Raw genomic sequence first — 14314 nt, forward strand, 5'->3', positions numbered from 1 at the left:
TTTAAGTAAACAACGTGATTAACAGGATCTTGTATTTTTTTAAACGTGAATTATTTGATGATGTGTTCATCTATTTGAATCGCACTGGTACTGCTGAAATGGTCGTCAATAATTTTGTTAGAAATACTGCAAATTATAAGTGAATCCATCAAACTTCCAGAGCAATAAAGATTTGAAAAGTTACAACGGTGATGTTAACAACGTTGTTTAGTTAATAAAACGTTCTGAACAACCGGTCCCTAACGTTTAAGCATGGTATTTATTGGAGGCTGAAACTGTAGGTTTTAATCTAAGAAAATTAATTTCTGCCGCAAAACAAAATTTCGTATTTAAATTATTGCTTCAATATATATATGCTAATAAAACTTAACGGCCTGAACATATTGCGGCATTGCATGGATTGTATGTGTACATGCTATAGAACCATAATTACCTAAACACATTGCTGCATTGCATATAGTGTGTGTGTGTATGCTATAGAACCGTAATTACCTAAACAAATTGCTGCATTGCATAAAGTGTGTGTATATATGCCATAGAACCGTAACTACCTGAACAAATTGCTGCAATGCATGGAGTGTGTGTATATGCCATATAACCGTAACTTCCTGAACAAACTGCTGCATTGCATGGAGTGTGTGTGTATATGCCGTAGAACCGTGAATACATGAACAAATTGCTGCATTGCATGGAGTGTGTGTGTATATGCCGTAGAACCGTAACTTCCAGAAGAAATTGCTGCATTGCATGGAGTGTGTGTGTATATGCCGTAGAACCGTAACTACCTGAACACATTGCTGCATTGCATGGAGTGTGTGTATATATGCCGTAGAACCGTAACTACCTGAACACATTGCTGCATTGCATGGAGTGTGTGTATATATGCCATAGAACCGTGAATACATGAACAAGTTGCTGCATTGCATGGAGTGTGTGTGTATATGCCGTAGAACCGTAACTACCTGAACAAATTGCTGCATTGCATGGAGAATGTGTGTATATGCCGTAGAACCGTAACTACCTGAACACATTGCTGCATTGCATGGAGTGTGTGTATATATGCCATAGAACCGTGAATACATGAACAAGTTGCTGCATTGCATGGAGTGTGTGTGTATATGCCGTAGAACCGTAATTACCTAAACAAATTGCTGCATTGCATGGAGTGTGTGTATATATGCCATAGAACCGTGAATACATGAACAAGTTGCTGCATTGCATGGAGTGTGTGTGTATATGCCGTAGAACCGTAACTTCCTGAACAAACTGCTGCATTGCATGGAGTGTGTGTGTATATGCCGTAGAACCGTAACTACCTGAACAAATTGCTGCATTGCATGGAGTGTGTGTGTATATGCCGTAGAACCGTAACTTCCTGAACAAACTGCTGCATTGCATGGAGTGTGTGTGTATATGCTATAGAACCGTAACTACCTGAACAAATTGCTGCATTGCATGGAGTGTGTGTATATATGCCATAGAACCGTGAATACATGAACAAGTTGCTGCATTGCATGGAGTGTGTGTGTATATGCCGTAGAACCGTAACTTCCAGAAGAAATTGCTGCATTGCATGGAGTGTGTGTGTATATGCCGTAGAACCGTGAATACATGAACAAATTGCTGCATTGCATGGAGTGTGTGTGTGTATGCCATAGAAACGTAATAACCTGAACACATTGCTGCATTGCATCATCATCATCATCATCATCATCATCATCATCATCATCATCATCGTCGTCGTCGTCGTCATCATCATCTTCATCATCATCATCATCATCATCATCATCATCATCATCATCTTCAAATTGTAGTTTAAATAAGGTGGCGCTGTGACTACAGAAACTTTAACAAAATACAGAGTTATTTTCGCTATAATACTCGTTTTTTTATTATTTAATTTGCGACGGTAGAATTTGTTTTTATTAATACATATTTGTCATTGATTATGCAATATAAATATTTGTACATGACTTTAGTAGCTATACATGACAAAAGCGTGGTAGCAAGCCAATTCAACACTCGTTGAGAGCATATTGTTTCAAGACTAAATTTTGCACAAAACACTCATTTGCAAACAGCATATCGATATATATATACTATTCCAGAACAAAAATTATCTTTACAAAGACACAACAATAAGAAACTTCCTTTTATCTTATCAGTCAATATGCGAATACTTATTTTTACCATGCTCGCGAAAATTAGCACAGAAATTACTACCACATCTCTTTTTTGAATGTTCACATAATTATGCGTCGCACGGTGCAGACGTTATTCGTTAAATTATTCATTGCGAAACGGGTAACAAATATTCAGATATTCCGCGTGTAAGTTAAGTACACAATTATTGGTACCCGATACCTGCTGATTTATATAGCGAATGCGTGGGTCCATCTTATGACGCATATATAAACAGTCGAAAAAGAGCTGTGGTAGCCATTTCTTTACAATTTAAAGCATAAATTCAAGTAACTTCTTTTTGTCATAATTATAATTTCAACGATTATATATCGCATTGATGTTATAAAATGCTGGAATTTTCACTACGTTTCAATAGCATTTGATACATACATTTATTTGAAGTCAACGTTGCAAATTATAGTTTCAAAACAACAACTCCCTATTTGATATTATTTCCGTGACTACTATTCTCAGATTTGGGAATGAAAGATTGATCAAACTTGTTGTTAAGATGCTACGTCGCGCCATTCAACATTTGAGTATGTATGAGTTTCATTGTTACTCGAATAATTTACTTTACACTTTTGGAACGACCCTCGTACATGTTATTTTTACCTTAACCAAATTTGAAAATCACGCTATTCGACAGTGATCTGGAGTATTTGTAAGACGCGGCTCTGTTTTGAATTTCACCATTCACAACGAACCTCCAAAGAGATCGGATTTATTTGTTAGCGTTTAAACATAATCATTTTGGTGCTTGAAAATGTTTGGAAATAATATGACTGGAATTCGAAATTAAAATTCTAAAGCATAAACATGTGTTAGATAGACTATTAAGGAAAATGTTGATACTGTAGTAACCCGAATAGCTTTAATAACAATGAATGATTATAAAGAACAGTTTTCTAATCCCCGAAGCCGGAACTGGCTGAAGGGGTCAGTTGCTCTTAATATAACTCAGCAAGGACTAGCACCGTTTGCTTGCAAGGTATGTGATGATATTCGCGTTAAAAAGTTAAAAATAGCAATTGGGTACCATTTTCCTGACCTCTGTGGAAATTGCTCAATTGTTGAAGTTATACCGTGTGACCCGAAAAACAACATATGTAATACAGGACAATGCCGTTTTCACAAGAGGCTTGTTTTTCGTCCTTGCCTTATAGTCAAATGTAACGATTATCGTAACACTGTCGCCGACAAAATCCAGAAAGGTATTGATATAGGTTGCAATAGTTGCAGGACAGCTGAAATTGTACAGTGTGATCCAGGAAATAGAGTCTGCATTTCGGGAACATGCAAATTCCACATGGATCCAAATACGGAACTTTTCATTCGTACAAGACCATGCCCGAATAACATTTGTGATACGCTCCGGAATGCAATACAGCAGACACACAGATTTAAGAATCCATCATGGAAGAACACCGATGCAAGAGAGTGGTGTGTAAACGCTTGGGATATTGCCAAGTGCTTCATGCCTCCAGATGGCTACGCAGATGTGGACAATGAAAATAAAACTGACTTGAACGGGATAATAAGTGTCTTCATCAACTGCGAAGAATTTCAAAAATATTTTACAGCTGACCTGTCCAGTCGACAGAACATATGCGCCAAGGTATTTACATGTATTGCTTCATCATTGTCATGGTAACACCGCAATTCCATCACTTAATTCGAGTAATCGTATTTAAACTCTTATTCGATTAATCTTTAACAATTGAGGATAAAATATAATTACCATATTAATCCTACATTAATATCATTAAAACAGTAACTATTATTACGCTACTATGCTTACAACTAGTGATGGGCAATCGGCTTGGATTTTCATATTCGATTAATCGGAGACCCTGATCGATCGATTATCCGATTAATCGGCTGTAATCGGACAGTATCACAAATAAAAAGCATCATTTTCTGATGTATATGTCAATAAGGACCTTAGTTTTTATGTGTATAATTTGCATTTTTCGAGCACCTGGACGACCGATTACCAGGGTAATCAAATATATTGAGATCGATGTCCTCCTGACCGACTGCCATTTTAAAGCGATTTGAACGCAAAGAAAAACTAAATGAAAGTACTGTTAAAACTCAAAGTAGCGGTTACTTCCCTTAGCTCTAAGTTACTGCGCTATATAAACTTTTTTCCCCCAATTATTCGATTATGGAACGATGAGGTCGCCGATCGCCGAGATACGAATGTCTACCGATGTAATCGATTGTCGGCGATCATCGGCCCATCACATAGGAGAGAGAGTGCGCGCGCAACCGGATTAGACGTGTTCTCCAAGTGGTTATCCACATTTCCTTGATCAAAGACTGATATATTTTGGTTACTGGTAAACTATTGCACGTTAAGAATGTCTTGCTAAACGGTCACTCTGCTGGTTACCGCCCTCGGTCACCTTCTCCATCTTTACCCCACCCACCAAATACATGCGATCCAAGATGGCGGCGCCCATGTCAAAGGACAACAACAACCGTCGACAATACATCTTGCTAGAATTCATGTTTGCTCTTACTGTACTGTCATATATTGCTTATATGGATGAACCAACATTGTCCAGTCTCACATCACTTACAGTAGTTTCTTTTTCAACAACACACTTTCCAAACTTCTCCTTCGCTGTTCATTGGAACCTACCAACAAGCCGAGATAACATACCAGGTAGCAGAAAAGTACACTGCCTAGGCTTATTATTACTTTTACTTTCTGGGGACATCCAGACCAATCCAGGCCCTGATAATTATGCGGACATCTGCCCGTGTGGCCTTTGTAATATCCCAGTCACCTGGTCCCACCTCGGAGTCGCTTGCAACAACTGCAGCGTGTCGTTTCACAAGTCGTGTGAAGAAATACCAACCAAAGACATGTCATATTTGAATCGTCCATCAGTCGTCTGGCAATGTTGTCGTTGCGACAGTATTAATGTAGACAGTTTCACCTACAATAACTTTGAATTTTCAAACGTTTTTACACCTCTCTACGAAGCCGACTCGACATTTGCCTCAGTTACATCCTCCTGCTTCAGTCCCGTTGATACTAAACAGCATCCGGATTAAGTTTGCAAATCCGGAATTTTTGCAAACTTATTTTTTTTATTTTTCACCCAATGTTTTTTATTTTTGTATTTTTAAAATGTGTTAGGTAATACTAATAAGAGATATTTTTTGTTTCCTGAAATTTAATTTAGAAATATGTTTTTTTGGCATTTAAAGTCAACTTTTCCAATGGGAGTCCCATTGGAAAATGGCCTTCCCATTGGAAAATGGCTTTTTCAAACTTTTCCAATTGGAAAACTGGCTCTATTAAAATTGTGGGAGAATTTGGAACATAATTTTTAAAATTGAAATTGACTGTTTAATTAAGAATATTTTACACTCACTACATGAAAAATAATATATTCATTAAAAATGAAGAACCGATAGATTCATTTAAGGCATTTGTTTGCGAATCCTTCCCATGAGTGAATCTTTCCAATTGGAGGATTCCCACATTCAAAGTGGGTAAGTATGAACATTGGAAAATTCCAATTGGAATATTTGGTTAATGGGAAAATTCCAATTGGAGAATAAAGTTCAGTTTTAAAATGGGAAATTTCCAATTGGAAGGACAGGTAAGATTTTGTAATGGGAACATGTAGGAAATGGGAATAAAGAAAAATATTGCCATATTTAAAGCAAAAATTAGCAAAATGACACTTCTTACAATGTCCTTACCTGTCAACTGTCGACTTATCCATATTCCTCATCGCTGTTATACTATACAATGGTTAGCATGACGTCTAACCATCGTATTGCTTCATTAACCCTGTATCAGATACTAGTACAATTTTCTATCCGATTGAAAAAAAAGACAAACAAAAAAAAATCCATCTTTCATCAATGTCACAAAAACGCTGTCGTTAAGCTTGATTACAAACATCTTGCCATTTAACCGATTATTTTCAAGGTTAAAGGCAACTAAAATTTGGTCAAGAATTAGCATTAATGAAGTTCTTTGAAGTCGAAGATATAAACTTTTTTACACTTCTATCTTTGTTAAAGACCACATGATTATGTTCATATATTTACACAAATTATAAAGGAGTCGGAGAGGTGATGGAGATCTATTGTATGAAAAGGCTTAATTTATGGTATTTATGGGTAAAAATAGTGAAGGAATGACTCGCCATACTGTCATTATTTCATGTACATTGTGCTATATGAAATTATTCTCGTTCACCAGAGTGATGGTGCCATGCGTTACACATTTGATTTATCACTATCAAACCTCTTGTAAATGAGAATGTGTGAATATGGTGTTGATAAATCAATGAATGGTTTAGAAAATAAACATTTTGAATTTTGAAAAAAAGAAGCCCGAACTTGAAGAATACTGCCATGACTAATGAGATGCAATGTGCCAGGCCGCAAAAGTTTTATCAGTGAACATATTAACAGACAATTAAGATATTACATTCAAACAGGGAAAAAGTAATATGAAAACCTATCGCTGTCGCTAAAGTAATGCACCAGTCAATGGTAAGCATCCCCCCACCCCAGGTCCGGGGGGACAGTCGGTGGTTTTGTGTTCGCGAAAAAATAGCGGGGAATTGGCCTTGGACCGACTGTGTAGCTCAAGGAATTTGGTCGAAGCGCTAGCGGTTTAAGCGCCCGGCGTGCGCCACCTCTTAAATAATCGAAGTTTACTGTTTTCATCAATATCGGAAAAACAAAGGTAATAAAATAAGCTCATAATGCACCATTTCCGACTACATACATGAGGGAGTAACCCCAAATTCCCGTAAAACAGTTTATGCCATATACTTTCGGTTCTGAGGGAGGAGCACATGTCAAAAGTTGCGCCCCTAAGTTACTACCCCTCTAACATCAATTCCTGGACCCGCACATGCGATGTGCCATGTTTCCGCAAGCTGGGAGATTTAATAAAAACGCTTCTGTTTCTGGGGCTGTGATTACGAAGTTCGTAATCACTGCTTCTGCTGTAATAAACCAAGATGATACTTGACTTCTACTACTACAAGTTACCTAGATTCACGTGCATTATTTAGCACGTTTTTGCTATGTGTTTCACAAGATTTATACCCTGTGTACTGCTAATATTTAGCATTCTCAAACATTTATTGTTGAATAAGATTTTAGCTGATAGCTATTTTCTATTTGTCTGAAGATGATGAAAAATATAATCTTATATATTCAACCTCAAGTCAGTTTCCTAGTCTGAATTTTGAGAGGATACAAAAAGTATTCCTGGTGGGTACAACCTTTAAGGTAAAAGACAGACACAAATACATGCATGCCATACTTTTGAGAGGCTTTGCAGTGGATTTTAGTCTGAATTCCAGGGAATATTGGTCTAAAGTCCAGCGGATTTTGGTCTTAACAATATCAACATTTATTATTTAAGACTAAATACAGAAATTTGAATGCATATTTACTTATATTTATTTAATGATCTAGAATACATACAATAAAAGAATAAATAATATATTATGAAATTATAATCAATTGTCAATGCATATGATAAATAAATAATACATAAAACAAGAGGGCCATGATGGCCCTAAATCGCTCACCTGAGTAAAAGAGTTTAACCTTTGTTATTAATATAGCTAATTTCTCAAAGAATATTGAACAAGAGCTGTCAAAGTATGTGACAAATGCCCCCCACTGTGACATTGATCTATGAACAAGTACATAACAAGAGCACCGCGAAACGGAGCATTATACGCCCGAAGAAGATTCGGCTTGAGGTCCTTTTAATGTAGTGATGATTTGTATAAAGTTATTTGAAAATCGCTTTATTAGTTACCAAGTTATGGCCCGGACACGGAATTGCTAACGGACGAGTAACAAAGATGTGGCCCGGACACAGAATTGCTAATGCCCCCCATGGTGATTTTAGTCTTTGAGGTATGGACCTGGAAATTGCGCGCAACACATCCTTTTAATGTAGTGATGATTTGTATAAAGTTATTTGAAAATCGCTTTATTAGTTACCAAGTTATGGCCCGGACACGGAATTGCTAACGGATGAGTTTCAAAGATGTGGCCCGGACACAGAATTGCTAAAGCCCCCCCCCCCCCATGGTGATTCTAGTCTTTGAGTTATGGCCTGGACATGGAATTGCTAACGTCCCCCCCATGGTGATTCTAGACTTTGAGGTATGGACCTGGAAATTGCATGTGACATCCTTTTAATGTAGTGATGATTTGTATAAAGCTATTTGAAAATCGCTTTATTAGTTACCAAGTTATGGCCCGGACACGGAATTGCTAACGGACGAGTAACAAAGATGTGGCCCGGAAACAGAATTGCTAACGCCCCCCCATGGTGATTCTAGTCTTTGAGGTATGGACCTGGAAATTGCGCGTGACACATCCTTTTGGACACGGAATTGCTAACAGACGAGTAACAAAGATGTGGCCAGGACACAGAATTGCTAACGCCCCCCCATTGGTGATTCTAGTCTTTGAGTTATGGCCTGGACATGGAATTGCTAACGTCCCCCCCATGGTGATTCTAGACTTTGAGGTATGGACCTGGAAATTGCATGTGACACATCCTTTTAATGTAGTGATGATTTGTATAAAGTTATTTGAAAATCACTTTATTAGTAACAAAGATGTGGCCCAGACACAGCATTGCTAACGCCCCCCCCCCCATGGTGATTCTAGTCTTTGAGGTATGGACCTGGAAATTGCGCGCGACACATCCTTTTAATGTAGTGATGATTTGTATAAAGCTATTTGAAAATCGCTTTATTAGTTACCAAGTTATGGCCCGGACACGGAATTGCTAACGGACGAGTAACAAAGATGTGGCCCGGAAACAGAATTGCTAACGCCCCCCATGGTGATTCTAGTCTTTGAGGTATGGACCTGGAAATTGCGCGTGACACATCCTTTTGGACACGGAATTGCTAACAGACGAGTAACAAAGATGTGGCCAGGACACAGAATTGCTAAGGCCCCCATTGGTGATTCTAGTCTTTGAGTTATGGCCTGGACATGGAATTGCTAACATCCTCCCATGGTGATTCTAGACTTTGAGGTATGGACCTGGAAATTGCATGTGACATCCTTTTAATGTAGTGATGATTTGTATAAAGTTATTTGAAAATCACTTTATTAGTAACAAAGATGTGTCCCAGACACAGAATTGCTAACGCCCCCCCCCCCATGGTGATTCTAGTCTTTGAGGTATGGACCTGGAAATTGCGCGCGACACATCCTTTTAATGTAGTGATGATTTGTATAAAGCTATTTGAAAATCGCTTTATTAGTTACCAAGTTATGGCCCGGACACCGAATTGCTAACGGACGAGTAACAAAGATGTGGCCCGGAAACAGAATTGCTAACGCCCCCCCATGGTGATTCTAGTCTTTGAGGTATGGACCTGGAAATTGCGCGTGACACATCCTTTTGGACACGGAATTGCTAACAGACGAGTAACAAAGATGTGGCCAGGACACAGAATTGCTAACGCCCCCCCATTGGTGATTCTAGTCTTTGAGTTATGGCCTGGACATGGAATTGCTAACGTCCCCCCCATGGTGATTCTAGACTTTGAGGTATGGACCTGGAAATTGCATGTGACACATCCTTTTAATGTAGTGATGATTTGTATAAAGTTATTTGAAAATCACTTTATTAGTAACAAAGATGTGGCCCAGACACAGAATTGCTAACGCCCCCCCCCATGGTGATTCTAGTGTTTGAGGTATGGACCTGGAAATTGCGCGCGACACATCCTTTTAATGTAATGATGCTTTGTATAAAGTTATTTGAAAATGACTTTATTAGTGACCAAGTTGTGGCCGGACACCGATTTGCTAACGCACCCCCATGGTGATTCTAGTCTTTGAGGTATGGACCTGGAAATTGCGCGCGACACATCCTTTTAATGTAGTGATGATTTGTATAAAGTTATTTGAAAATCGCTTTATTAGTTACCAAGTTATGGCCCGGAAACAGAATTGCTAATGCCCCCCATGGTGATTCTAGTCTTTGAGGTATGGACCTGAAAATTGCGCGCGACACATCCTTTTAATGTAATGATGCTTTGTATAAAGTTATTTGAAAATGACTTTATTAGTGATAAAGTTGTAACGCCCCCCCCCCCCCCCCCATGGTGATTCTTGTCTTTGAGGTATGGACCTGGAAATTGCGCGCGACACATCCTTTTAATGTAATGATGCTTTGTATAAAGTTATTTGAAAATGACTTTATTAGTGACAAAGTTGTGGCCCGGACACGGAATTGCTAACGCACCCCAATGGTGATTCTAGTCTTTAAGGTATGGACCTGGAAATTGCGCGCGACACATCCTTTTAATGTAGTGATGATTTGTATAAAGTTATTTGAAAATCGCTTTATTAGTTACCAAGTTATGGCCCGGACACGGAATTGCTAACGGACGGACAGACAGACAGACAGACGGACAGACGATGGAGGCCATAACATAATATGACCCTTCGGGCGTATAAAAAGTTTATCTTGCCTTTATGTGTCAAATACATATTGCAAGTTATATTAAATTGCCTCTGAGCAAAAAAAAAACAATCATACCAAATGACAGCCAGCACTCTTTATGTCCTCATATTCAGCATTCCATTGTGAATAAACACTTAGTGTATCTTTCACCTTAGAGGTAGGGACATGGGTCTTGCACACGACACATTGTCTTGGTATGTTGAAAACATATGGCATTTTCATTTTAAAATCTGTCCATATAAGAGAAAGTCACAGCGCGGACACGACAGCCTATAATTTCCTTCAGGTTGCCATGGCAACCAGAGTTCTGCAAGGAATTAATTTTTTTAACAATTTTGAAAAAGCACCAACCAAGGATCATTCCTATGAAGTTTCATCAAAATTGTCCAAGCGGTTTAGGAGAAGATGATTGTAACCAATTGTTGACACTTTTCCTTTAGGTTGCCATGTCAACCAAAGTTCTAAATGGAATTAATTTCTTTGAACAATTTTGAAAAAGCACCAACCAAGGATCATTCCTATGAAGTTTCATCAAAATTGTCAAAGCGGTTTAGGAGAAGAAGATGATTATAACCAATTGTTAACATTTTCCTTTAGGTTGCCATGGCAACCGGGCCAAACAAAATTATGTGAACAAATTTAAGAGAGGTCCATGCAAGGACACTTCAAACCAAACTTGCTGAAGATCTATCAAGGGGTTCATGCGAAGAAAATATTAAGTTTTTTTACTAATTTTAGCTCTGGTGGCCCTTAAAAGGGGCCAAACAAAATTATTTGAAAAGACCTGACAGAGGCCCATGCTAGGATGCTTCAGACTTGAAGATCCATCAAGCACTGAATAAGATCAAGTTGTTTAAAGGTTTTTCTATTTTTTGCTCTGGTGACCCCTAAAAGGGGCCAAACAAAACCATTTGAACAAAGTTGAGAAAGGACCATGTAAGGATGCTACATATCAAGTATGGAGTCATTCTGACCTTTACTTTCAGAGGAAAAGATGTTCAGTGACAAGACAATGTAAAAACAAATGACCCCTGAGCAAGGCCAATTTGACCCCGGGACAATAATTTGAATACCTTTGGTGTAGGTCCACTAGGTAACACTATATACCAAATATGAAAGCTCTAGGTCTTATATTTTGGAGAAGAGGATTTTTAAAGTTTTAATATATAAGACTATATAAAAACAAATAACTTTCAGGGCGGGGCCAATTTTGACCCTGTGGCAATAATTTGAACAACTTTGATAGAGGTCCACAAGATGATGTTGTATACCAAATATCTAATCTCCTGGCCTTACGGTTCTGGAGAAGAATATTTTTAAAGATTTACTATATAACACTACGTAAAAACAAGGACCCCCTAGGCGGGGTCAATTTTGACCCTGTGGCAATAATTTGAACAAATCTGGTAGAGGTCCACTAGATGATGCTGTATACCAAATATCTAAGCCCTGGGCCTTACAGTTTCGGAGAAGATTTTTAAAGATTTACTATATAACACTATGTAATGAAACTAGTGACCCCTGGGGCGGGGCCATTTTTGACCCCAGGAGAATAATTTGAACAAATTTTGTAGAAGACCACTACATGATGACACATACCAATTTTCAAGGTTCTAGGCCTTGTGGTTTTTGAGAAGAAGATTTTTAAAGTTTTCCCTATATAAGTCTATGTAAAACAAGTGACCCCCGGGGCAGGGCCATTTTTGACCCCAGGGGGATAGTTTTAACAATTTTGGTAGAGGACCACTAGATGATACTATATACCAAATATTAAGGCTCTAGGGCTTGTGGTTTTGAAAAATAAGATTTTTAAAGTTTTTCCTTTCCGTTGCCATGGCAACCAGAGTTCTGCATGGAATTCAATTTTTTGAACAATTTTCAAAGGGGACCACCCAAGGAACATTCCTGTAAAGTTTAAAGAAATTGGCTAAGCGGTTTATGAGGAGATGTCGTTTAAAGTAAAAGTTTACGGACGGACGACAGACGGACGCCGGACAAATTGTGATCACAAAAGCTCACCTTGTCACTATGTGACAGGCATTTACTTATTAATTATTATAGCACTGCGCATAGTAATATACTTTTCATTTTTTCATTCCCCCCCCCCCCCCGGGAATATATGGCATACACAAACCAAACTTATACTCTCAATTGTTTCAAATGAACATTATTATTTATTAACTATTTTGATTCAATTAGCATTCACATTTAGTCAAGTCACCATGATTTGCATTTGAATTTTTGCTATTTGTAACATTAGACATACCTTATATACTTCATTTGTACCAAAATTAAACAAATGACGATCTGTATTATAAGATAGCACAATTTGAAAAAAAGAAAAGAAAACAAACTTTTATTACTTAATTAATTGCTTAAACATCCTTATAAATATATATATTAATGGTTATATTAAATTTCATCATAATATTTAAAAAAAATGTTATAAAAATATATATATATGTATTTATTTTTTTAGTGGGGGGGCTTTTGAACCACTTGCCCATTTTGAGGGGGGGCTTTTGAACGGGGGGCTTTTGATAGGGGGGGCTTTTGAACGGGGGGCTTTTGATAGGGGGGGCTTTTGAGTGTACCCCATTTTTCCATCCTTTTTTATGAAATTCAAAAGCCATTGCATTACTCTTCATATTGACAAACAAGAAATAAAAATAGTTCATGTATGTAATCATCTATTTTATTTAATTTTAACAATCATTTGATATCATTATAATTTAGCTCTTACAAATCATGTAAGTAATTTCACTTTCAATAAATTGAGAGTTAATAAACAGTCACATGACAAATTCCTTTTATTGGATCTTCAATGTCAGATGGAAAGCTATTATTAAGGACCCAAGTGATGTTTATTCCTGCATCTGAACTGCCTAAATGCAGCCAATTAGAAATTTTGCATTGAATGTTACATATTTGGGTTAATTAAGGGCTATAATCCCTGTCCCGACAATTTTGAAGATAGAACTTAAGAAAAGTTATTGACTGGCTAAAAGAAAAATATAAATTGAGGAATATAGGCAATGTAATCTTTACAGATATACAAAAATGATTCGCAGATACATATTTAGACTTATCGACATTTTACTTAATATCAAAAGGTTCTTACAAATTATTTATAATATTATTCTTCATATACATACACATTATTTAGTAAACAGTACTGTTTCAACAATTCAAACAAATACATAGTTACAAATCAAATGTTGCTGTATTATGGCAAACACTTGGTGTTCTATCAGTACTTTAACTGAACTGGAACCTCAGATCAACCCATAAAGAAATGGAGTCTAGTAACTTCCCACTCGCCTGCCTCTTGGAACAACTGGGCCATGATTTTACCAGTTACCAGTAAGTGTTCTTTTAGACCATCATGTTGGTCAAAAATGTAATCAGACAAATCAAGACTGTCCGTAACTGGAAATCGGACCTGTTTCAATACATAGGCCACACTTTTTTTATCCAACTCCTTCCAAATGATGGGTAGTGACATGGACATTCCTCAATCTAACTTCTGCAGTGACTTCATTCATTCCTTTAGTCAAATACGGACAGTGTGAGCTGTTGAGATAGACAGCTCCTGTGACATCACATTTTATTGTGAAGAATGTC

General features: G+C 37.5%; 1 protein-coding gene across 1 annotated transcript in view; it reads left to right on the forward strand.

Moving 5' to 3' along the window:
- The first annotated feature begins 2787 nt into the window (after nucleotides 1–2787).
- Nucleotides 2788–14314, forward strand: part of LOC128236780 (uncharacterized) — a 48664-nt gene continuing 37137 nt past the window's right edge. The window contains exon 1 of the mRNA XM_052951893.1: nucleotides 2788–3802. Coding sequence (XP_052807853.1) covers nucleotides 3068–3802 — 735 coding nt within the window. The 5' untranslated portion in view covers nucleotides 2788–3067. The remainder of the gene's footprint in view (nucleotides 3803–14314) is intronic.

The sequence above is a fragment of the Mya arenaria genome, chromosome 6 (genome assembly GCF_026914265.1).
Source record: "Mya arenaria isolate MELC-2E11 chromosome 6, ASM2691426v1".
NCBI lineage: Eukaryota > Metazoa > Mollusca > Bivalvia > Myida > Myidae > Mya > Mya arenaria.